The sequence below is a fragment of the Pezoporus occidentalis genome, unplaced genomic scaffold (genome assembly GCF_034315485.1).
Source record: "Pezoporus occidentalis ecotype Australia unplaced genomic scaffold, CSIRO_AGI_Poc_V1 ctg4, whole genome shotgun sequence".
Taxonomy (NCBI): Eukaryota; Metazoa; Chordata; class Aves; order Psittaciformes; family Psittacidae; genus Pezoporus; species Pezoporus occidentalis.
In genome coordinates, this window is record NW_026915724.1 from 6,557,935 (window position 1) to 6,584,853 (window position 26,919).

General features: G+C 40.7%; 1 protein-coding gene and 2 long non-coding RNA genes across 7 annotated transcripts in view; 2 read left to right on the forward strand and 1 right to left on the reverse strand.

Annotated features, from left to right (window-relative positions):
• NKAIN3 (sodium/potassium transporting ATPase interacting 3) overlaps positions 1-12,728 on the reverse strand; it is a 355,864-nt gene extending 343,136 nt beyond the window's left edge. For 2 of the 5 annotated variants that reach the window (XM_062633316.1, XM_062633314.1), the window contains exon 1: positions 11,882-12,261. In XM_062633316.1, the coding sequence (XP_062489300.1) occupies positions 11,882-11,935 (54 nt within the window). In that variant the 5' untranslated portion in view covers positions 11,936-12,261. Of the gene's footprint in view, positions 1-11,881 lie in introns of all 5 variants that reach the window. The other 3 variants (XM_062633312.1, XM_062633315.1, XM_062633311.1) reach the window with 2 other exon arrangements.
• Positions 12,059-14,493, forward strand: LOC134171268 (uncharacterized). Its single transcript, XR_009967566.1, has 3 exons — positions 12,059-12,202; positions 12,907-13,062; positions 13,184-14,493. It is a non-coding gene; the product is annotated as an uncharacterized LOC134171268 (long non-coding RNA).
• A 1,074-nt stretch (positions 14,494-15,567) lies between these two features.
• LOC134171262 (uncharacterized) lies at positions 15,568-19,040 on the forward strand. Its single transcript, XR_009967564.1, has 2 exons — positions 15,568-17,731; positions 18,886-19,040. It is a non-coding gene; the product is annotated as an uncharacterized LOC134171262 (long non-coding RNA).
• The last annotated feature ends 7,879 nt before the right edge of the window (positions 19,041-26,919 follow it).

The window sequence follows — 26,919 nt, forward strand, 5'->3', positions numbered from 1 at the left end:
TTTGCCTCCCAAAGAGATTAGGATTTCTTCTTCCTACTGCAGTGAATATGTTGTAATTTTTTAGCCAATTCCAGTTACTGAAAATTGAACAAATGGATTGACAAAGGTAACATACCAAGAAAGCAATGAACTCATGGCTCTTCTACTGCAAATTAAAAAGCGCTTCTATCTATCAGCATAAAGAAAACAGAACTCTTCCCTGACACAAAACTATCCCTTTCCTGTATGTAGATGGTCAGTTCCAGCATTTTGGCGACACTTGTTTGCTTGCTGCTCTCCAGAAAACCCTTAAGAGAGTGACTCCTGTCTTCTGCAAGAGCCTGTATCCAAAAGCAGCAACATGAGGGGGAATCCCCAGCAAGGTATGCAGTGAGTGCAGGTGTTGATATTTGCAAATCTCATTCTGCAGAAGAGCTAATCCTGTCAGGATCAATTCTAATCTGTCAACACCTGAAAATCATCTTTCCAAAAGACAATCCATAGTTACTACATTCCTCCTCAAACAGAAAGACATTTTTGTCTTTGCAATTAATTTTAGCACCTCTAAACCACTTTGCAGACAGTACAGAATTAAAAAGAAATGTGTTCTCCAAATTACAAGACCACCCAAATACACAGAACTTGCTTACTGAAATGTTAACATGCCCCTCCTCACTTGTGGACAATATAAAAAATGAAATTATGGTACTGCATGCAGAAACATGAAGAAGTGCCAAGTAGAAAAACAGCCTGAACTAGGACTCCAGAGACTTTCTGTAGGGCCTAAATCAAAACTTTTGCATGCTTCCTTTTCTGATTCCATCATCTGTTTTGATTTGTAAGCACCTGAGGCAAGGTGTATCTCAGATACACATCATAGTCCAGAGCCAACCTCAGCTGCAAAATGCTTCAAATGATCTTTAAAAGTGCAAACCCAGCACCAGATTTGTGGCATTAATTACTGTGGTTTCTCAAGAGATTAATAAACAGAGAGAAACCCCAACAGTATTAGAGCACTCCAGATGTTTGGCATGTGCACCAACAATAGTTGAGCCTAGAAATCTAACTGCAGTCTAGAAATCTCACAGAAAACTAAGAGATTCATGTGGCCAGTTAGGCCAAAGGAAACAAATATGCAGGAAAGCTAATTAATAAATAATGAAAGTATTACCTGGACAAGGAAAAGGCCAGAATCTCTGTTGCTCACTAAGATCTCAGACTGACACTCTTGTGGCCACAATGCTCTGCAGAAACAGTTCTTCAGCTTCCAGTGCAAGTAAGTATCACATACTGGCTGAACTCTGAAACCTGGAACCTTTCATGGATATAAAAATGCAAAGAAACTATTGACATCAGTTTCTCCCACACTCTAGATGACCCAGGGGCTATAGGTAGTATTGTTCTCCAGCCATCATACAATATGGTTCTTTTAAAAATGTTGGGTGTGTAGAAAATGTCAGTGGATCAGAGTGGATGCAGTCTTAGCACCTGCCCCACACCAAAACAAGCAACAGGGTTCATGTACCTACTTGAAGGGGACTCAGTAACATCCTGGTGTGACTGCTCCACACTGCAGATAAGGACAGGCCTCCAGGCACCCTGTATTACTGCTGTGCAAGGTGGCACACACCACACCTCAGCTGCACAGCCTGGAGTCATCAATGCATTCAACTTACTACAGTTGTACAGATTAACAGATGTAACTGGTTATAATTAAAATCTAAACACATTTAACTTCATGATGTCTACTTAACTCATGAAAAAAACTTAGAGAAATTACAGGCTTCATCACTTAATTTAAATAAACTTTGGCACTTCGTGGTTACTTACTGGCACACCTCAGTCAGCTTTGGCTTTCATCAAACCACTATGATTAAATTATACATTAGTAATACAACTTGAAGCCATTCATGGCATCTAACATGCTTCAATGTACTTCAACTCATTTGTGATATCTGAATGAAGTTTGGATTTAGGCTACTGTCATTCATACATCTAATTTGTCATTGTAAATTCAGACTTGGAAGCACTTTTTCCATTCCATTCCAACACTCCTGTTGCACGACTCCTGACAAGAGCATTACAGTAAATCCCACTACTAGTTCATCTTTCAGATATCACTCATTCACATTGTCTTCTTTTCTGAACTAACCAGACCTTTTTATATGTGATGTGAAGAACCCCAAATAACTGTGGCTTCGACTAAAAGAAATCTTACTCATGTTGTATAGATGCAAGTTAATCATAACGACATATTTTATTTTCCTAAAAGTGAAACTGACTACAGTAGCATAAATGCATTTCTTTGCTTTTTCTTAATGACACTGCAAGACAACTTAGATAAATACACATGTAGATCCTTAAGACTAGAGATTTATCTCTGGTTTTGAAAGTGCTCTGCTAAGTATCATTAATTACTCTGTTTTAATCAAGGAATTCTACCTGTTATTTGTAACTGCAAACACATTTGCCACTTCCTCCAGCTCTCTAGAATAATGTTTTTTAGCCACAGGTTATGGAAGAACTCAACCACAGAAGTGAAGGATATCTTCAGGATGAGGAGAATCTTAAACCAAACGTTCATAAGGCCCATTTACAGCCACAAGTAAATTTTAACAGTCTTGACTGGTTTGGGATTGGGGGGAACAGGGTCTGAATCCTACTTTGATAGAACAGATGAAGATCAGAAACTTGTTCTTAAATAGCTGGGTGCAGAGTTGGGAACAGATCATTTGGGTCAAGGAAAAAGAAGAATGGGAAAATGGAAATAGCATATCATTTCACAGCTAGCCACTTGAGCCAAGAGTTTCCCGTTGATGGGAAAAGAAACGGTTTATCAGAAGGATGGGGCTGAACACCAACCTGAAGCTTTCACCAGCATAAGAATTAACTGTTAACAGAGGAACATGGCAAAAATATCTTCCAAATATGGGAATTTTTAAGGCTTCCTGAATGCACGTTAATGGGTACGCTAACACAGGCATCTTACAAATGTACATTTGGCTGACTATAGACTGATTAAAGAATCTTCAGTAGTTCAGGGCATCTTCATGAGAAAACCATCTCTCTTCAGTTTTCTGAGTAGCTCCACCTGTGTTAGAGGGCAGAGAGGTTTTGTCAGGTTTCTATGGAGTAAATTATTCAGTCTGTAGGAGCAGCAAGGTTTCTGTTCCAGTTAAATTCTAAATACACTTACCATGATGATGTCTAGTCAGTTCATGAAAAAATACTATTAGAGAAATGAAACATCTTGTTCACTCTGAAGTAGAAATGTACAACAAGCTTTTAGCAGGAAAAAATAAATAACTGGCATGCAGAGGTAGAACTATGTATTTTTATGATGCTATTCCTGCATTATAATGCACTACACTTTCCAGCTTTAGACTTCTTCAGCTTTTTATTCTTTGATTGCGGAGACTAAACTTCCAAAAGGCTTTTTCTTTATGCACTCCATTTTAATAGAATCCTGTTTCTGAAATGCATTTAGACATACTATGAGCTTTTCAAAGTCCATCTTTTAATCTGCATTTAATTGGTGGGGGTGGGAGGTTTCTTTTGTAGGGATGCACAAGGCTGGTAAGAATTCATGTGTCTACTCATTTCCACCGTGGCTTGTGCCAAGCTTCTGCTGCATGTTCCCAAGTTTCAGAAGCGTTTTACTGATATGTGCTGCTGGGATCTGCCGAAAGGGCACTGAAGCCCTCTGGCAACATTCCCAGAACACCACAGAGTATTCCTAGGCTGAAACAAATGCAAAAACTAAAGCTGAATGAGGAAGACTGCCATTCATTCCAATCTCACTAGAAAATATCATCATAATAACACTGACTAAACATAAAGGTGTTGCTTCCTTGGGTCCATTCATTCAAAATGTCTGACACTAACATAAGAACTTTGTGCCAGAGTAGTGAGAAACTGACTTTTGAGCAGTGGCATGTTAGAAAAGACAAACAAAATCTTGTTTTCAGTGAAACCCTGGACAGGAATTCCTCCCACACACAAAGGCAACTTTTATCTGTCTGCTGAAGAGGGCTTCCATGTTCTACATTCTTTACATTCATCTAAATACACCCTTCTCCACTTTTCCTCCCATGCTCCCAACATAATCTCCTTCACTATAAAAGCATTTCAGAACTTTTCTGCTCATGGTTCATCTGCTAATCATTAGTCTTGCTTTGCTTTATCTGTAGCTTCTTTGGTGTGTGTCAAAACCCTCCTTAGGGAAGTTCCATTTGGCTCATTGTGAAGCATATGCTCATATATATATATATATATATATATATATATATATTTATACCTACTCTCAGCCAAAACTTCTGTAGTGATGAAATAAAACTCCTTTTCTCTCAACTTCCTTTGGAGAGATCTGTGGAAGAACCAATTGTGAGTATTCAAAAGAGTCACTCTCAACATAAATAACTGGTTACAATTATCTTCCTTTTGTATTTCATAAAAATTTCAATATTGCTACTTTGGGATGTTAATTTCTGTGAGGGATATTTGCCTGGCAGAAAATGCTTATTGTATTAAGCAGAAAACTTCTCTTTTCCCTTTCATTTCACTGTAATACTGGCATTCTCTAGGTGGAAGGGATTCACTGCTGCTTTTGCTTGAAACTATTATTATAAAGAGCCTCTATGTAAAAGAATGACTTTCAGCAACTTTAATGAGAGGTGGAGGGCGTTCAGCAACTTGTAAGAACAAGTCCCAGATCACCACAGCATTAAAAAATCCATCTGAGCTAAGATTACATGCAAGGTATGGCTGTGTTTGAAGAAAAGACGATAAGGAAGTATAGTAAAAAGTAAAGACTAAAATAAAATCTTTCACTACCTTTTTATTACCAGGGTCTTAAGCACTCTCTACGTTCCTGAGATCAGAGAACAGTGATTAAATCCAGCTTACCAATGTTTTTTACAGACCTATCAAAAGCACGGATTTATAGCTAGATTACAAAGATTTCACTGGTCACATATGATAAATTAGAAAAGCCCATGATACATTAAAACCTGTAATAGAGCTGCTGGCTCTGCTCTGTCAAGGAATTGGAGGTCTCGCCAAGTGTAGCAGTGTATGATCTGAAACCCGCTGGCATACCCTTTAGGAAGGTATGCGTTGACAGCTCTTGACAGATGAGGAGAAAACTGTTATAACATAGACAAATTTGAGCTGCGTCAAGATTCAAAGTGATTTTTTTTTCCATTTCCTGTTACCCAAATTCTATTTTCAAGGCAAAATGTACTAAACAAAAAGAAGTAATAAATGTTCTTTCTGTCCAATGAAAAAGATTAAATTTACATAAAAACAATACAATTAACATTGTTTTTCATTGTGATTTAATGTGACTCACAAAGTTTACAAATGCCTCTCTGTACTGATATCCCTAGCAAAATCACTATGTCCAATATAAGCAAAGGCAGTGCAAACTACACTCCTGCCAACACCCCTGCAAAGATGACCTGAAGAAAACACTGGCAGAAAGATCACTTCCATCTTCACAGTACCATGGCCACCAACCTTGACCCTCCTAGTATAACATAAAAGGTGGAAATTAGGGCTAATATGGAGATATCATCTTATATTGACACTAAATCAAGACTGCTAACATTTCACATAAACATTTCATAATGACATTTGCTCTCACCTACCTTGCAGTGAATTTCAAATTGTGACCTAGAGGTGAAAAACCCTGTGTCATATCATCAATCTCTTGAACCACAGAGTCACACAGTCACTTATTACTGCTCCTTTGTATTACTCATGTAGAACCAAAAATGTGCAGTTCATTTCCCTGTACAGATAGAAAGAAAAGGCTCTTTGCCCCAGAATGACTGCTTAGCAATTAATTACAGGTCTGAATGAATAAAATATATTTTGCTTCAATACTAATGACTTCAAAAGATCCAACATGTTATATTGTATCACAAAATTATTATTTGTGAAATACAGGTATTTCACAATGAATTTAACACTGGAGTTTGATACCAAGAGATACAACTAAATATTAGGATTTTTACTGCCATATCAAACATATTTCACAGTTATATGCCCACGACAAATGAAGAAACTATTTCAAAACAACCCAAGTTACTGTGGATTTTTAAAACCCTTCTAATAAAGAAGTAAAGGCCCCTATTCCTTATGCTCTGGTAACATCATATAATCAGAGGATAGCCTAAGTTGAAAGAAATCTCTGGAGGTCATCTAATAAAACCTTTACTCATAGCAGGGATAGATTCAGCATCAGATACACTTCAGTTAGATCAGGTTTTTCAGAGCTATGTTCACCTGGGGTTTTAATTTACTCATGAGCTAAGTTTACTTAGTTTTACAAATGTTCATTTCAGAACCAAACCTCAGAAAATCAGCAAGATTTAACCACCACCTAATCAACTGCAAGTGCAGTCAATCTGGTATGATCTCCAAACGTAAACATAAACAGACATTTTATGTTCAAGTTTTGCAAGCCCTGCCCAAATTCCACTTAGATCAAACAATACTATCTTTCTGAATATCAATGATTTCAAAAAACACAATCTTTGTTTCCTAGTCCAAAGAATTGTGTCCTGGCAGAATGTAGCAGATCTTGAAAGAGCAACAGATCAGAAGCATATTCCTATGTTCTTAAAATATTTCCAAAACTTACTGATCTTATAGACAGGAAAAATAGCTTTATAATTCCCAATTTCCAGTGAACTGTCATTATTATCCATTGACTTCGCTCTTTTATTTCACCACTGTACAAATATTCAGTAAATGTTTGTATGACAACTGACCACCAGCCATAGAGCAGCAAAGAACTGTAGAAAAATAGCCTGCTGTGGTGAAGGGAGCCTTAAACGAATGGCTTCTTTAAGAAATTCACCCAGTTCAGAAATTTCAGAGACCTCTGTTCAGGGCTCCTCAAGATCTGAACTCCCAACTTACGGGCAGCCTTGGCAGGAGGGGATTTCACTAGTGAGGCTGAATTTCTGGTGCATGGAGTGGTTAAACATTACACTCCTGATGCAGTGGGAACATGTGCTAACAGGTATCTCCCAAACATTTTGTAAAATAAACCAAAACTGCAAACTGAAAACCACTTATTGCTAGATGTTCCTCTTTTGTCCCTGGTAAGAGAGGTCCCAAAAATTATAGTCTTGTGCATTTTTTGGACGGCAAAGATTTAATTCAAGTAGTTCTTTCTACTGAATACAGTGTATTACTTCCGATCTCAATGTTCAGTGCAATTATACACCCATACAACAAGTGTATCAGACTCTTAGGCACAGCCACCAGCAAGAGTTACAAGTTTTGGGGAAGTTGTTTGAGTTATCAGAGCAAAATATCATTCCCACCTCAGCTGTCTTAGCCGAAAGGGCAACATCCTGTAACCAGTGCGTTGTTTGGGGCTAAAATCCCAAGCTTCCTCCACCCCTGCTAGTAAGTACAACAGGCACTCCATCATACTTCCTCCTCCTTTATCAGTGGACAGATGTTTCATCTCCAGATCAATGGGCTAGTGATTCTTTTGCCAACATAAAAAGATGCAGTAATTTACTGTTTCAAAGAGTTTACTTTTTCAAATGTATCAAATCCCTCGAATCCCTGCTGTTAACTGAGTAACTGTTGTCTGTTAGTTATAACAAACAAGCACCAAGAGTCAAAATCATAAGTTACAAGTTTCCAGCTTTATAAAGCATTTTAAAATGAGATTAAAATCTATGCATGCCATATATCACTTCCCCACATAACTGCTGGAATTCCACCATGTACAGTAACAAATGATAAAACATTATCATTTGGTCTAATGGACATAGTCTCATCTCCAAGCGTAAGGATTTACTTACATACATCAGTATAATTAATGTTAATGGCAATCACAAACATAAATCTTCGAAATATCGAGAGGAGCTTGGTCTGTTAAAATGGCCAGCTGCACTCCCCAAACAATCACTAGGCAAAACATTAATACGCAGAAGCTGTGTTTCCACCTAAATAATTCCTCAGTGTGGTCTGCTAACACTTGAATTATTTGGAAAGTAAGAAGTTAAATAGGGTACAGGCTATTTTACACAAGCTATACTGGATAGAGCACACACTTCTAAATCGGGACCTATACAATGAACTCAGTGCAAGGAAGTTCAAGGATAAAAACATGTAATGAGATTGTTAAAGCAATGAAAGGGACACAGCTATGCACTTTCCATTAATGTTCCCTTTACTACTTTGAAAATCTCATTCATGATCTCTATTATTTAGAGTTCTTTGCCTTTGTGTATCTGTACACTTCTAGGTACCAAAAAAATCCACTTACTAGAAAAGTTAAAATTATCCCGCAATGGTAGTTTCTCAGGAACACATTTTCAAAGCAGCATGAAGGTTTTCACTGTGTGACACATACCAACATCAACTGGATTCACACAGCTAAAACTCTCTGCAATTTGTTGCCAATTTACCCCTTCCAGAACTCAATATTTTTTGAATTTGTTTTGTTTTCCAAACATTTTCATGATACAGTATTTTATGGCATGGTGGCTACACTAGCACAGGCACCTTCTCTGGCAGCTGCTTTAATTTTCTAGTACAGACAAGGCCAACACCTGAAACTTCTAATGGCACCAGTACTGAAGAATTATGGCTGTAATCCAAAGGATTCATATCTCCTTATGAGATATTTTCCTGATGTATAGATAGTTCCTAATAGTCTTGATGACAGATTTATGCACAAAAGGATAAACATACACTTCTGAGTTCTTAGACTGAAAACTTTGGAAATGGCATATGACAATGCCTCGCTTAGGAAGAGCAAAACAATGCAAGATCATTGGGGTTTGTTGTTGGTTGTTTATTTTTGGGAGGGGAGGGAGAGGGAGTGTCACAATGTAGTTCTCCTTATGCAAAATTCCCCCGGCTTTCAGAAGCAGAATCCACCTGCAGAAGTTCAAAGAAACCATGCACCTAACAGCTTTTCCTGAACTGGTGCCACCTAGCATCCTGCCTCTGTGATTTTCCTTCAGATCCCAATATTACATACACATAGAATCATAGAATAGTTAGGGTTGGAAAGGACCTTAAGATCATCTAGTTCCAATGCCCCTGCCATGGGCAGGGACACCTCACACTAAACCATCCCACCCAAGGCTCCGTCCAACCTGGCCTTGAACACCACCAGGGATGGAGCATATGGACTCACATTTAAAATGAAGGCCTTAAACAATAAAAGACTGTCTACAGATTAACTACAGACTGTCCTTGGGATTACTGAATTCAACATTAATATGTGTTTATTATAAAATGCAAAAGCTGTTAGAAATAAACACTTTCATATATCAAAACATAACGGAAAACTGGTATTGTCACATTCTAAAACTGATAAACAGCACTGAAAATTACAAACAAATCTTCTTGAAGTTAATACACTTAATGTATTATCGAGAAATGGTATTTTCTTGACTGTCATGTAGTAACTGTTGTTCTTCTCACCTTGTAACTCTTCATTCCAGAAATACATAAACGTGCAGCCTAGTTTGAGAAGATGACAGCTTTTAGGAACCAAAAAACTGCTTTGAGGCTGCTAAATACTGTGTCTTTCCTCAGAACAGGAATCAAATCTTTGGAATGAACATGTTTCCAGGAACTTAGCTTTTTTAGTTTGTATCACCTTACACCAAAGAGAACCCCTATAGCACCTTTGCTGTGAAAGGTGTTGCCAACTGTGTTTCAGAATATACCTCCTCAGTTGAAATCTAAAAGTTAGTCTTAAGGTTAAGCCAGAACTGTTCCCAAGCCCTTTTCTGACATAACCAGAATATGACCTAAATGAGCAACTTCCTTTTTTAGAATACCTGACCATTTGTCTCCTAAAGTTTTTCCTCAAGTCCTGTAAATCATCTCTACTTCTGAAATGTTACAAATCAGCATCACAGGTGCCTCGGGTTTGTAACATTTCATCTAAACGATGTCCACAGCCAGTAACACCTCTTTCACCCCTCCATAAATGGATTCAAGGTGAAATAAAACCTCGTTTAATGACACTAACGTTCAGGAATGCAGTTTTTCTTTACCTGCTTTACACTCATGATGTTAGAAAAAGATCTAAAACCGCCTGTGGTGACAACTTCCACAGACATAAACCAAAGGCTACCACCACTGAAATCAATGGAAAAACCTGAGCTTTAAGGCCTTCTCTACCAGGTGACTTCTTCAATCTAAACCACAGCTTTACTTTCTAAATGGAAATAAATTACAATTAAAGCATTGTGGCATACAGACATTTACCAGTGCCTGAAAGATGTGACTATGACAGTGGAACGTTATTATAAAACAGGTAAGTACATTCAAAAAAACCTGTGCATTAAAGTCTGTTTTAGAAGTTGTTAACATCATCTGAGAGGCCTTTTATAAAATACGAATCTTTTTCTGAAAGACTTTATATGCATTTCTCTGCAGATTATAGTGGCTATTCACATTTTACTTCAATTTTTATAGCCTCCAAGTAATTCTACAGGATAGTAAATACAGTTATTATAACCTTCATAACAGGCAGAGAGATATATTTGAAGGAAAAGGGTTTGTTTCCCCTCCCACATGCACTGAAGTAAATCAGGAGTGAGTCTGCTGCAGTCGACAGGACAGTATGTGCATAACTGCTGCAAAACAAGAAAAGTAAAAATACCAGAAATGGAGAAACAAAGCTTTCCTCATGCTGAAAGCACAAATCACACATCCTCGGTGCTTTTTGGCAAGGTTGTGCCATTGAAGCACTCAGACCACACTTAGTTCCACCACACTAAAGCACGTCTAAAGAGGTCCAGGTTCGCACGGAAAACAATGGAGGCACGTACACCAGTTCACACAGACCTGACATAAAGCCTTGAAAACAAACGAGGGTCTTCAAATTAAGTAATTGCACGCATTGCACTTAGGTGTATTACCCCTGAAACAAAAGAGATTCCAAAGTGCTGAACAGAAAACTTGAAAGATTAGCAAAGGATTAGGAAATAAATAATAAATCAACAATAATTGCATCCCACTTCTTTACCGACACGCAGAAGGAACAGCACTCATAAGAAAGATCATGTGGCAAAATGATGACTCTGAGTCACTAGAAAAGAGAAAAATCTTTTAAAACACTCTTGGGACCCAGGGACTACTGTTAAAGGAAAAGCATTATTTTATCATTCGGCTAATGCAGCAGCGGATGGAGTATTATTGTCTGGCAGTGTTTTGTCTCAACAACTCTTTTCTCTGAAACAAATATGCCAACTTCAGTAAACAAGGAGAATAAGATGCACCGCTGTGTTGTTCCGCCTGCACGCTGAGGAACATTCACTCAGAGGGAAAGAATCCCAAGAAAAGTCGCGGCAAAGGGCCGGCAGACACCGCTCGCACAAAGGTTAAGAACAGCAGAGAAAGCCAAGAGGCGGCGGTGACGGCGCTGCTCGCACACACACCTCCTCAAGCAGGGCTGACCGGGGAGCTGAGCTGCCCGCGGTGGCAGCGCCCATCACCGACCACCCCGCCGCCACCGTCCCCCGGGGTCACCGACCCCTCTGCCCTGGGCTCGGAGGACGGGGAAGTCCCTGCCTGGCACTAGCGAGCACCACACCGCCGGGAAGCGAGGCGGGCGGGGACTCTCCGTGTCTCTTTCCCTCCCCCAAGCAGGGAGCGCTGACAGCCGCCCGGGCTCAGCAGCTGAGCGCCCGCCCCGGCCGCCCCCAACCCCCACATCCCCACCCGCGGGGCCGCTCTCTCCGGCGCCGCGCTGCAAAACTCACGGAGTCCCGGGGGCCCCGCTCCCGCCGTCCCGCACGCCTGCACAGGGCGCTGCCGGACAGCTCCGCGGCCGCTCCCTGCCTGGGGATGGGGAAAGCACCCGCGGAGCAGAAGCGTGCCCCGGGGCGGGCGGGTCAGCACTCACCAGCTGCAGCGAGCAGAGGAAGATCAGCGTGCAGCGCCCCGTGCAGCAGCCCATGGTGGCAGCTGGTCGCGCCGCCGCTTCTCCTCTTTTTCCCCCCCGCGCTGGCGCGGCACCGGAGGCGAAGCGAGGCGAGCCGAGGCGAAGCGGCGGGCTCACCGCATCCGGACAGAGCGGGCGGACGCGCGGCTCCCCTCCTTTGTTGAGGGGGTCTGTCCACGGCGGCGGGGTCAGGAGCGTGCGGAGGTCGGGGCGGCCCCGGGGAGAGGAGCCGGCGGCGGCAGCAGCAGCAGCAGCAGCAGCGGGGGGCTCTGCCCGGCGCCGGTCTGGCTCTGGGGAAGGGGCAGGGTGGGCGTGTGCGGGCCGGGGCGGGAGGAGGGAACGCGTGCGGGGAGGCGGGGGGGAAGGGGGAGGTGGCGGAGGGGGGTGCGGTCGGTGTGGAGGGGAGAGGCGCAGGGGGTTCCCGGGTGACGGGGATGCTGGAGGCTCTGAGGACAGGCGGTGCTTGAGAGGGAACTCGCCGGGAGGGGCGGGGGCTGTTCGGGCAGCGGCGGACGGGGCAGCCCAGAGCGGGCCGCTTGTTGCGAGCGCCCGGGGAAAGTTCAAGGGACTTGGGCTGGGCGGGCCGGGGGAAGCCCGGGTGCGGGCGGCGGGCCATAGTTCGCGGCCTGCGCTGTGCCAGCGGCGGGTGCTGGGGCGGCAGCCAGGCAGGGTAACAGGCGGGAGGTACCTCAGGGAGCCGCTTCCCGCCCTGTGCTCCCTGCTGCGAGCAGGCTTCTCCGCGAGCCCGGGTGCTCGAGGCAGGCGCTGCGGCTGCTTAATCCTCTCCGCGGCCGCTAACAGGAGGTGCTGGGGGAGGGGGTTCCCTCCCATTGTGCCAGGAGAGCCCGCCGGCTCCTGCTGCCCCTGAGGGGCTGAACTGGGAAGGGCACCCGGGGAGAGGAGCTCGGCCCCGGCTACATAGAATCGTAGAATAGAATCACAGTTAGGGTTGGAAAGGACCTTAAGAATAGAATCTCCTGTCAGAGGTGAATGGACTCCGAGAGTTGCGAATAATTGCTGCTTACCAGGAGACGGATAACCACTGTTCTCTAGGAGCCTCTCTGTGGACAGGTGGGAGAAGTAGGATCAGTGGAGCTCTACTGTGGTCCCTACATCTATATATGCACTTTGGTCGTAGACAGGTAATGTTTTGGGGAGAAAGAATGGGCATAAACTGGGCATAAACATGCACACTGTGTCTTAAAAAATATTTTAAGTCATGGATGAAGTGTCACCTACTTTTTTTTTTTCTTCTCTCTCCAGCAAAGTATGGATAAATCAGATTAATTTTTTGCAGGCATTAAGGCATGTTCCACTCACCAAACAGTGCTTCTGTACAGCCTGTTACCAGCTGCTCTTCCATGATACACAGACTTCTGCCAAAGAACACTGAAGCTTGCCCTCACCAAAAAAAAAACACCATCTTCAAGGCATTTTAGTAAGACACCCTATTAATATATCTATGAAATACACAGTATTGTACCCCTAGACTATATCCAGCTTTTAATTTATTCATCTTTAAGGTCTCTTCAAACCCTAACCATTCTATGATTCTATGGCAGTAGTCAGATAATTACAAAACTACTGTGAAATAGTGTCGTGTGAGATTAGATTTGGAAAGCTGCTTTTTATTCTACCACTTCCTTTTTAAGTAGGAAAGCATTAAGGCAGTTTTCTACACCAAAGTGAGGGAACAAAAGAGAGGCAAGTAAGAACCAGATTCTGCTCATCCAGGATATGTATTTGAGTAAGTATGTATGTGAGGAGTGCAAAATATTACCCACATTGCACAGTATACAAAACTTCAGTAAAACAGCCTGAGATTTATATTTCTATGTATGGCTTTTAAGATCAAATTCTACCTGGGGCTAAACTTTATTAAAGTTGCATGCTCTGAGAGCATATATATTTTGAAGGATGAATACCTGAAGATATGGAAGTAAATTAAAAAGGTGATAGCTGCCAAAAATACATTGTGACAGGCTGAACTGGTAAATTTTATGGATAATTAGTTTTATATTCAGAGGGCTTACAGCAGGTATCATCTCTTTGGACTCCACTGAAGTATTTAATATACTACAAGATCTTTTTAGTTAAACCCAATAATACAGAGATTAATAGTAATAACTGCAGGATGGATAAGGAACCAGATGAATTAAATGACAAGACCTAGCACTGAAGAGATTTTACTTGTACTCAACATATTCGACCCCTGCTTGTACATGGGTGGGACGAGGTCCATAACTCTTCCCTTTCTACTTCTCCCCAGGAGTACTGCTCTTCTTAGAAGTAGCTAAATCCTTACTTTTTCTTCTCGCAAGAAAGGGGATACCTTCTAGTACTAGGATAGCAGCTGACATTAACCCCTTTGTTGAGGGAGAACTGTCTCGAGAAGTGGGTAAGATAAACAAAGCACTTTTCGCCTGCCCTAGCTATTGTTTCAGCAACCTGCAGAAAAAAGTGGGTATTGCTGTTTCAGAGACAACCAGTGTTCAAGGTGTCTTCCAGGCTATAAAAGACGTAAAATTCCTTTAAAAAACACAAAACAACAACAAAACAAATCAAACAAAGAGTAAGAACCAGGAAAAAAAAGAGAAAGCCAATAGTGGTTATTTTTGTATAGTCAGTTTAAATCACCCATCTTCATAATTTCCAACTTTCCTGTTACTGAATTTGAATTCCAGAGCTGGTAACTTTCAGAGCATGTAAAAGTATGTCTTAGAGGTGATATCTAAACAGAAAAAAAAAAAAAATCCAACCCTTTCCCAAACTACTTGCATCCTTGCCTATCCTTATAAATTATGTATATTCCCATCTTCACTACTGTCCTGGTTTCACTTTTGCTGCAACTAAGCACCACACAGCCTCTAGCTCACACACACACCCCTCCTCCCTCAGTGGGATGGGGGAGAGAATCAGAAGAGTAAAATTGGGAAAACTCATGAGTTGAGATAAAGACAGTTTAACAGGTAAAGCAAAAGCTGCACATGCAAGCAAAGCAAAACAAGGAATTCAGTCACTGCTTCCCATGGGCAGGCAGGTGTTCAGCCATCCCCAGGAAAGCAGGGCACCATCACATGTAATTGTTACTTGGGAAGGCAAACACCATTCCAAACATCTCCCCCTTTCTTCTTCTTCCCCCAGTTTTACATGCTGAGCATAACACCACATGGCAAGGAATACCCCTGTGGTCAGTTGGGCTCAGCTACTTGGCAGTGTCCCCTCCAAATTCCTTGTGCACCCCCAGCCTACTTGCTGGTGTGGTGGTGTGAGGAGCAGAAAAGGCCTTGACTCTGTATAAGCACCGCTCAGCAGTAACTAAAGCATCCCTCAATTATCAACAGAGTTTCCAACACAAATCCAAAGCATGATGGGAAGTGGTAGTTAAACCATGACAACTGAGAGAAGTTTCAGAGCTCAATGAATCTCTAATGTTTTGTTGAGGTATTTTGCAATTTCTGCCCTCTGGCTAACCAAAACTGATCTCAAAATGAAAAGGACAGTTGTGTAAAGCAGATTTATTCCTGAGTATACTGTTCCACAAATAAAAAACCATTACCTGGTCAAGGAAGCTGTAAAAAAAAAAAAAAAAAAAAAGAAAAAGTTTATTACCAGGAGAATGCTGTAGAACATTACCTCCACAGTTAGGATGCAATCACTCTACAGCTGAAAGCACTGGGTATAGGAGAGATAGCAAGACAGAACCTGAGTCAAAAGGAGGTTAAAAATGAAGTATGGATATGAGAAGCCATAGGATTGCTAGAACATATCAGGGAATAAAATGAATAATGCAATGTACAAAGTAAAGTGGAAGGACTGTTTCTTAGTTTTCTCTACCCATGAAGAAGCCGATAGTCAAATAACCACAGAAACTCATTTCCGTCTTCCTAATGAAGACAGCCCTAATCTAGCACTGTGCATGCCAAGTAGGTAAAAAAGAAAATGGTGTAAACACTAAAAGCCATGTGGACTAGCTTAATTCCTAGCAAGATGGCTGTATGGATGGATGCAAATTTAGTGCACTTGAATAGAAAGCATGTACTCAAAAGCTTTATGACATGTTCATGTAGACATGGCCATACCCTGACATAATTGTGTAATTCCTTATGCTAATGCAATAACTGTAGGCCATCAGAGCTTGTGTTTTTAATCCCACTGCATTCAAAGCAGAAAACCAAGGTTGTTCACATTTATAGAAAAAGAGCATCAAAATACCTGTAAGAAATATTACACTATGGAGTAGAGACTTTTCATATAGGTTTATTCATTGGTTATGTACTTCAGAATCAAAGATATGAACATTTTCACTTTTAGGAACTAAAACCATCTGTAAAGGATCTCATACCGAGAAGACAAAATGAAATCCATAATATCTGGCTGTCATTGTAGCTCTTTAACGTTGTATAGTATTCACTTAGTAAGCCATTTACTTGTCTGCCTGTGCTGGAGGTTTCCTTAACCTGCATCAAACTTACCTGGTCACTGACCTGGGTGTAAGGAGCTGTGTTTTGTTAACTGGGCCTATTGGACTACAATAATAATCACAGATGATAGGAGAAACACTTCCTTCATAGCCTGACCTTGCCATCTTGGCTCATGAATATTATTCAGAGGAAATTACTGATAAAAAAGAGTAAGAGTGTCATAAGATAACCCTAACCTTGGCAGTATTTGTATATTTACTCGATTTTAAACAGTGAGAGTAGCGCTAGACATTGTACAGAGATTAATAAATAGATTCAGTGCCTGCGGAATCAGAGCTTAAGAACAGATTCCCATGGCCTCAGATTTCACCTTTAATTATGACATTTAATACAGAAAGACTGGGAAGCAGAAGTTTTGTTATTACTTTTTAAGTTTTCCCAGAATGAGAGAGAATACAGGTATCAAAATATACCTCCATACAGCTATCAACAGGTCACACTTTAGGCAGACATACAGTTGTAATAACTTAGAAAAACATTCCACTGTGTATTCCCCAAGCAGTCTTGAAATACCTCAAGCAAACTAGAAACCCCATGAAATTTAATATACCCTAAAAGACAAATGAGAGTATCAAGATATTATCAGTGTTTTTAGTAAATCCTGTTTTCAATTTATCCTTCTGAAGGCAGATACACAATATAATGGTCTAATTTTTCATTTCGATGTTAACACCTGCTGCTAGGAAACTGTATTCTTCATTAAAATGCAAGTAATTTATGGAATGGAACTATATATTCATTGTGAATAATGTTTTTTGTTTTTAAAATAGTGTTTTAAATGATTAGGCCCAGTGTGGGTAACCAGGGACAGACACAGCCCCTCAGTGGCCAGGCAGGCCCATGGGGATGAGGACAGGTCGATGCTAGCTAGGAAAGGACATCAGCCCACAGGTTGGGCTCATGTCCACAGAGGCAGGGCTATGGGGTGCTGGAGACCAGCCCTGCTGAGGCATCACTAGGGCAGGGGCTGATGGTCCTTAGGGGGCTGAAATGAGATCCTGGGCCCTGGGCAAGGTGGAGGGAGACTGGAGGGTGGGCAGGGACATGCAGGGCTGGTAGAGCCTTCAAGGCCCTGAGAATATGAAAGCAGTTTTGAAAACATGAGTGCACAGACTGACTCCAGCTCAGCTTTGGGGTTTGTTTTTGTCTTTACCTCTTCTTTTCTTTTTTTTAAAGTATTTATTTTTTGCTCTACTGCATGCTACTATGTCCCTACAGCCAGGAATTGCCAGACTAGAAAGAAAGCACAAGATCTTTGCAACTGTCTCTTCTATTAACTACAGGAATACAAAGCTGACAAGTAGTAAAGCTTTCTTCTTGTTTGCAGGTCAGTAAGTCATTCAGTTTGAACCATTCAGTGTAAATAAACATTGCTACAGTTTTAATACGGAAAAACTTGAGTGGTGATGCAGTGGAGTTTGCAAGAATGGAGTTTACAACAAAGCTTGTTGAAAACAACCACTGAAAGATGGATAAAGGGTGTTTACACAATAAATCAAGCTCTTCCTATCCTCAGAGTATTTCTATGTAATAAAAGATACTTTTTGGTCAAGCATTTCTTTAGGTGGATGCAGATACACTGAGAGTGTTTTTACTGACATTTCCCTGATGAGAATAGGCACAACAGTGAACATGTTTTTTTTCCCACTGAAACCAAGAGCAGCTTATCAGGTGTCCAGCTGCAGATGTATGATGACAAACATTTTCAATGCTCCATTCATCACCATTTAAAAATGTTCCAGCTCTGCCACCATGTACATGTTTATATAGAAAAGTCCTTCAAAATACAAAGCTGAATTTTTATCATCTGAAATGGAGTACAGAATGGATTGCTTTGCTTGCTGAGGGTTTTGCATTAGGTTTTTAAAAGATGGCCCTGATATCAGCTATGTTATTCACAACCAAAGGGTTTTATATGCTAGGATAGTCTGAAATACTCTCATAGCACTTGCTGCACCCATGTTTTACTCAGCTTTTGTGTCCTGGTGAATGAGATTTTGGGGATCAGTAGATAAACCATCAGCAGATAATGGATCTGGGGATCAGTAGATAAACCATCACAGGTCATGGCGCAGGTTTTGCCACAGTAGGAAATGTGGGCAGTACCTCCTGTCCTGGATACATTCAGAACTCCCACTGAAATCAACATGAGTTTGGGAAGCAATGAAGACATTGCCAAGGCCTGAATAGGGCTTGTAGGCTGAGATGAGAGGTTGTTCCAGGCAATTGTTCTAAAGTTTCTGTTGTTGGCTTTAGTAGAGGCAATATTTTTCTCTGAGTAATTCACACTCATTTCCACCTATTTTCAGGCATTAAATGTCAGCTTTTCATAAGAAAGGCAAAACTGACTTGTCTGCTTGATGCCAAATAACAGAATTTACCTAAATGACAGTTATTATGTTTGTAATTTAAAAAAAAAACCCTTCTTTTGTTACGTCTACAAAGCTGAAATATTTTAACACAAGTTTTCATTTTCCACAGAGTGAAAAGCTGCCATTTGGATAAAGCCTATGAACAGCATCCATTCAGAGGGATGCACCAGGGGAATTATGGTTCAGGGAAACTATAGGCTGACTGAATTTTTTAAACTTCTGGAGCCAGCTGTATCCCTCAAAAGAAGGGCAAAGGAACTAGGTCTGCATCTGATGCAAACTACACTATCTTTATTACTGTCAGGTGAAATGCAGTGATAGATGCAAGTTTAAGATTTGACTGCATGAAGCTGCCTTACCATCACACAGTCCACACGCATCTTTTTGTGTAAATCTGGATTCTGGGACCAATGAATTCCTACTTATATGACTTAATTGGTGTTTCGTTTTTTTATAAAAGGTTTTTTCGCCATGTTAATTTTTCCCTTTCAGTGAGTTCATAGTACAAACAATAACTTTCTAGGAAGCAATTGTCTCTCCTTTCAGTTTTTCATCAGAAGTTTATTTGCTAAATCAACCTGATTTACTAATTAACATCTGGGTCTTATGTGCACGCTATGCACACACAATAATTCCACAATTATTTTATATTAGCTATTTAAGGGCTCATCTAATTTTACTCTATACATAATCCTTGAAAATGAGATTTGCATAAAGTAATTTAAAATAGACAGGGCAAACTAGAAGTATATAATTATGTATCCCTCTGAAATAAATACATTTTCAGCTCTCAATTTCCATAGCTGACTTCATTGGAACATAGTTTAGCCTCTGAATATATGAATTAATTAAAAAAGACAGTATTCCACTGTCATATATGTACTTAAATGGAATTTAGAGACAGGGTCTCCTTTGTTATACTCACTGGCTTACCTGTGGGGTGAGTAAACCTTGAGAACATTGAAATGATCCTTCTCCAGGAGCTGGAGGAAAGAAGGAAGGTGAGAGGCACTCTCCACTCTAGCCTGTTAAACAAATAAAGAAACTTTTCCCTAGCAAGATTCTTGGTTTTCTCTATATACACATTGTACATGTATTTCTGTAATTTACTAATTCTGTTGTATACTTTTAAATGCCAGTACATAAGTATGCTGTTCAATGTCCGTACAAACTGGCAATATCTGTTACCAGGTATAATAATTATATTGTATTTGCTAATATTTGTTAGGTCATGGAGTCATAGAATCATAGAATCATGGAATGGTTTTGGTTGGAAGGTACCTTAAAGATCATCTGGTTCCAATCCCCCTGACATGGTCAGGGACACATTCCAGTAGACTATGTTACTCAAGGCCCCATCCAACCTGGCTGGTATAAGAGTAACTCCAGTAGCCGAGTGACTATGCTGAAAGCTTAGTTTGCGCAAAGAAACATAAATCCGGCCTTCTCCATGACAAAGTAGAGCTGTTAAGTGTGTAAGAATAACAGTAATACATCAGTTGAATGGAAGCTGAATGAGTTCCAGAATCTGGTAGCACACACTGTGGCTGCTAAACATAATCATGCCTCCTATATACTGAGCAAGAAGGTAGCACTGATGAATTTTCGGCTTAGATGACCATTTCTGTCCGAGACGTTGGGTACTAGTTAATTATTTTAATACAGATAATGTAGTCCTACAGTTTCACTTTCATTTGACATTTCTGAAAGTTAAAGTGCTATGCTTAAAGTTAAATATATTATTGGAAATTTTCATTACCACATCAAGCTCTGTACTTGCTTTAGAAGGGCTCGTTAGTCTTAGGATTCAAAGATGAATGTAGCAGGCCGTATTTTGATGATGACTTTATGCTGGGAATTAGGAGGACTCCAGCCAACAAAGGAATGAGATTCTAGAACAACTTTCCCAGGGCTAATGGGAAAAACAAATTAAGCCAATTAATTTTGAGATGGAGTTGACAAATTAATGAAGGGAAGTGTATGACATATAGACATTTGCAATACCAGGACCCTATAGGGTATTACGAAGTCCCTTTGAATTACAGAAAGCTGTTGAAAATTCTAACACAAAGATGGTATGAGGAGTGGAGGGAAGGAGATGTGTCAGAGACAGAAAGCCATCGTGTCACCGGGGATAGTTTTACAAAGACTCTGGATGGCACGGATACCTCTAGGCAACAGATCCTGTCCTAAGTTAGGCAGTGCTCCAGGGTACTCACAAGAAAGTGAAAGCAACATTAGGAAACTTATTTGAATGTTCCCCTCAACAAATATCAAATTATGACTGGCCTGTACTTGAGAAAAATGGCCAGAGCAAGCAATTCAGGAATAGTGCATAAACTTTAATACAGCTGCTTAAAGACCTCACTGGTTAACTCTGAATAAAAGACCAGAACATAAAAATCAGGCTTTTGCAGATAAATTTCAATAGGAAAAAATCAAAATATAAAAGGCTACATTTGCTGAATAAATGCTTTACTACAAACACTTTCCCAAGCTCTAATGAAGAGTTTGTTCTAGCAGCAGACAGAATAGGGCTGTGATGATAGATGTTAAAGCTTCAAGGATATTCTCTTCAATACCTCATCTTTACCCATTACTAAATGGAAGTGGTATCACAAAGTCATTTAAGACCACACGAAATGTGAAGTCCAGACAAAAGCCAGTCAACACTCAGGAAAGACAGGACCAGGCCAACAACTCAGATCATTTCTAGCACCGGGCAGCAGGAGCAGGAGTGGTGCAAGCTCCACTCTCCCTGCCCCCATCGCTGCTGCAGCTGCAGCTCAGTCTAAGCCCTTAAGTGTAATTCCAATTTGACAGCTTGCATGGGTGTGAATACATTTAAGTAAAAAGGAAACCCTGCCAACCTCAGATGAATTAAACAACTGTGACACACACTGGACCAGACTCTAATGCACCACAGCAAATTTACAGTGCTTTGACTGTTAAGTGGAGTCCCAGTTCATTTTTAATACCACAGTTAACAAAGCTGTGTACAGATGCAGTGATTGCTATAGATGTTAAAATTTGTGGTCTTGTCTGATATTGCCCTTTGCAGTGGATTTTCATATAATGTTTAAAACTGGTAATCTGAAATGAGGGCCATGGTTGCATTTGCATCTCTAGTATCAGTCTGCTATGTATCTTTGGGAAAGTTTTTCTCTATGTCTTGATATATTCATATAAAACTTTAAGGCAGAGACTATGTTCCACTAACTGATCCCTCTTTGGCTCTTAATTAATGTCTCAAAGAATATATCCATGGTAAACATGAAAAACTAAGTTTCAGAAAAGTTTTTGTGCTGTTGTCTTAAATAGTTCATACCCCTGCTTTTTTATCCAATTGGCTATGTAAAAGAAAAAAAAGGGGTTAAAACTTGGCAGCAAATGACAATTGGTATAATGTTCCTGCAAGAGCCAATGAAACCAGAAATATCCCTGTCTGTCAATTGTTTGCTGAATCAAATATTTCAGAAGAAATGTAATGTGTTAGTTTCAAATGTCACTTTTCAATAGAAAATGTCATCTTTTCAGCAGGAACACGAAACTTAACAATATCATAATGAAACTGCAGTGAACTTCTGAATATGAATTTGACCTACCTGTGTTTCATTTTCCATGCCCGTGAAGGGTTTTGTTAGCCCCAAGGAACAGAAAGGTAATATGAGCCAGGCTGGGGACACATGGGGACTTATCACATGCAGCTCTGCTGGTTTTTGGCTGTGAGGTAACTCTTGTGGTATAAATGTTACTGTAAATATTGAAATCTGAAATAAATAAAGCTGTAATGTAAGATGAAATGTTTGCTGTTATGTAAACATGTTACCAGGTTTGACCAGCTCTTTTCTGGGAGAAAAAGAGGAATTGTTAAGGAAGTTGCAAGAGAGAAGCATCTGTGTAAAAGATGGCGTCTTCTCATTCAACAAGTTCTGCTCCTCTGGGTGAGGGACTATACTCACTAGTCTTTTTTTTGGAACAGGATTTGAAACAAAGTACCTAAGGTCTGTGTGGTAGAATTGTGCAGCTTTTTTTTTATGTCTGCACATCCACGTTCTTCTTGATTCCAGCAATCCCATGTTCTTTTCCACTAAGTGCATCTCTGGGAGCCAAACAAAAAAGAGGGAGCAGTGCTTGCCTTTTGGTAAAGTAGGCACTTAGCAGAAAACCAGTACCACTGCACATGCAAAAGATGTTCTGTGCATATGCAGAAGGAACTTACACTATGTTTATTCGTCTGAAAAGACTCCCATACAAAGTACGTTTTCTATGTTATGTATTGTCAATAAGCATGGTTTAGTTGTTGAACAACATATGATTGAATCAGGAGAGCTTAGTACTCCGAGTTAAACTTCAGATGACAAGGGCCAAGAAAAACACATTAATAAACGCTTTTAAAAATAATTCAAGTGAGGATTGAGAGATGAGGAGTAATAAAAAGAGAATAATAGTGTCATTTTAAGGGCATTTGAGAACTGGATTGCATTTATACCACGTCTCTATGAAAGTGTAAGCAGCCTTACCCTTCATCTGCCTCTAAATACAAACTGCTGCCCTTCCAGTTGCCCTCTTCTTTAGGCTGACAATGGCATTCTCATCACTGAACAGCAAAACAGTTTGAATTCATCTGGATTAAAATTAATCATTACTATTTTTTCTTTCAAGTTTACTTTGAATTGGACATGTTCTCCCATTTAGCTTACTGCTTTAAAATGCAGATACTGATGCTGGCAGCAGGCAGGGAGCAACATGGGGACAAGAACAAGCATTTGGGACCAGGGAAAGGGCAGGACTGTTCTTTTGGCATTGATAACTATACTGCTTGTAGAACTGCAGTGTTAAAGCATTCCATCCCAGCTGTGTTAGGTGATTTCTGCTTATGCTAACAGAACCAAAGCAGATCAAGCTAAACCAAATGGGAGGCTTGGACAAAGTAATCAAAACCCACACACTTACAGTGGCTGAAGTGTTCATTGGTAATGAGGTCTAGAGTAGTAAATAGTTTAAAAGCCAATAGTGGTGCAATCAGTAGTGCAGCTTTTATGAAGTGATATCAAGACCAAATCCAGATTTGTACTGCAGTTGGTTAGTGCTGTGCTGCTGACACAAAGCAGCTCTTAAGCTGGGGTAGCCAATTAATGTGGGGAACTGGCATGGCTTGTCTTATGCCACTATTCTCCTGGCAGCTAGAAAGGGAGTGTAGTCAGATCATCCCTGATCTGACTCTCTTAACTGTCCCAGGGGCCCTTGTTTGCTGATACAATCCTGAGGCTGTATATCTCATTTAAAAGTGCCAGAAGAACAAAACCAGGGTGAATGCGTACATCTCCCAGCTGCTTCTGCTGAGTGAGATGAGCGCTGTTTGGCTGTGTGGCTCTTCTTGTTTCACAGATATGCCCACTAACAAAGGAAACTTAAAAAATAAATACATTCCAGTAAAAGAAAATTATTCCTTTTATTGTTTATGTATACTGGGACACTTGCTAAGTGAGAGTTTAAAGCATGTGTTTGACGGAAATGGGAAACCGCTTGCGATTTGTAATATACAAAGCACTTGATAGCTATCTGATAATGTTACAGTGCACAGAAAGTTCACTTCCTAAGGCTCTCCAGGCAGGATGGGCCACACAGCTTGTTAGGGAGATATTTAAAGCACTTAACTGTTGTTCAGCACAGATTGTTCAGACTGAAGAAGGCTTCAGGAAGACTTTATAGCAGCCCTCTAGTGCCTAAAGGGGGCCTATAGGATATCTGCAGAGATTTTTTGCAGGGGCCTGTAGTTACAGGATGAGGGTGGATGGCTTAAACTGGAAGAGGGTAGATTTAGATTAGATATAAGGAAGAAATTCCTTACTGTGAGGACAGTGAGACATTGGCAGAGGTTGCCCAGAGAAGTCGTGGCTGCCTCATCTCTGGCAGTGCTCAAGGCCAGATCGGATGGGGCTTGGAGCAACCTGGTCTAGTGGAAGGTGTCCTGCCCTGGGTTGGAACCAGATAATCTCTAACCTTCCAACCCAAACTGTTCTATGATTCTATGATAATTACCCCTTCTATTTCTATGAGCATGAAATATCTTTCACGTTATCAAAAAAGTGACCCCCATTTTGTGGCAGATTCTTCTTCAGTCAAGAGTACAGCGACTGCATGTTTGATGGTTACTTGTGTGGTCAGTGGTGCAATGAGATGCGTGCTCCCCTAAGCCAGTGCCCTGGCAGGAAGCCCACTGCACTGGTGAGAGTAACGCAGCTGTGTTGGCATATGGGAAGGGTCACAGGGCTGCCAGAGGATTCACTATGGATCTTCTGGGACATTGCACTGACCTGCAGCCTGCTCACACCATTGTGTTTTCGGGAAAGCCCAGGGAGAAGCAGTGAACTCACTGCTTCTGCGGGTGACCAGCACTAGGGAAAAAGGAGAATTCATAATTCATATTGTCTTAATTAACATTGCATGATGATAAGAGGCTATTTCTTGGACTGCAACCTGTAAATCATAAAAGATGTGGCGTTACTGATCCACAAAGCTGAGCAGCATTTTACAGTTATATTATTGAACTTCCACATTTGGCCAAAAGAAGTCACTGACAAGAACTGATGAAGAGATGTGTTCTGTATGTGTTTGCTCATACTGATAATGATTCTGGGCTCATGAAATACATAGGAATTTCAAGGCACTCTTGCTGTAATCAACATGCTGCAGGGAACAATGAAACTGAAAATATTCTGCTCATCTCCTGTTCCAGCCTTAGAACCAAATTCTGCACTCAAGAAGAAAAATGTGTAGTTTCCTTTGTTCCCACAACCTTTAAACATATCTGTGCACATGAGAAGTATTTGAAATTATCCTAAACTTCTTCCTCTTGAGTACCTCAAATCTGTATTTGCAGGAAAGGGTTGTGGTTTTTTTTCAAGGCTATGGACCCACATTTCTAACAAAATTCCTTGTATTTAAAATTTACCAATAGCCTTATATAGGATTCTTTTTACACATTTCTATTCCTTCAGCTCTCCTACTCGTCTGTCACAAACAATTAAATCACTGGATTTTTCATTGTTTGAAATAACTGGTTGCATTACCATCTGGAAACAATACATTTTAAGTGCATAATTATGGATGTTTGAAATCCCAGGAATCCAACTTTATATGCACAGGACTAGGAGGCAGCATGCTCGGAAATGTATTGTCAGCTGTGTGATAAACAGTTAAGGGGAAAGGAGGAGCAATTCTCAACCACTTTCTACTGCCTTTTCACCACTAGCCTGAGAAAGCTAAACTCTGATTTGACTGCAGAGCAAATGAGAATGTTTCAGACTGCTCTCACTGGCACTGAATTTCAACAATTGCAGTGGCAAAAGGGGACCCTGACTGACCTGTGGCCTCTGAGTCCTCAACCTTCTTAGAGCTCACTTCTTGTTGAGGCTGAAAACTCAATCTTGAGTTAGTTTCTGGGAAGTACAAAGAAATGCAGCATATTGTGCAACAGGGCTGTTGAGGATAGCAGTGTGTATATAACCGGAAAATGCTTTGATACTCTGAAACAGAAGCTGCAATATAGGACATTGAATTTCTGCAAAACCAGCACATCTCAAAAATAGGCAGTTAGTCAAAACTTAGAACACTAGCAATATATTAGCTAAACTTTGACTAGTCCAAATAGCTAGTCCAAAGGGTACTCCATCCCCTTTTTTACCCTTTCTTTCCTTACAGATGACCTATTCCACAGTGTATTCATTTGCCACAATATATTGCAACTGAAAAGGATCGGACAGGCCCTCCAGCTTCATTAATGACAGCTACAGGTCCGGATCAGCCTAGGAAATTCCATTAGACCATGTTCTTTTTGTCAGTCAACTCAAAATAAGTAAAAAGTTCACTACATACAGGTCCAAGCACACCATCAGGCGTAAATTCTATTTAGCTTTGATTTCATAGTGTCTTGTATTTCCACTTCTCCATTATCTTTCCAACCTTTTTTTTTTTTTTTTCATAGGGTCACTTAGTACTGAAACACATTTGGCTTCTAGTCCCTGGCTTCAAGTCACTGGGTGCCAGGATACCCATCAATCAGTTCTTCTTCTTGCATGGTTCATATTTATACAAGGTGGGAGGGGGGAAATTCTCAGCCATACATACTTCAGGAAAT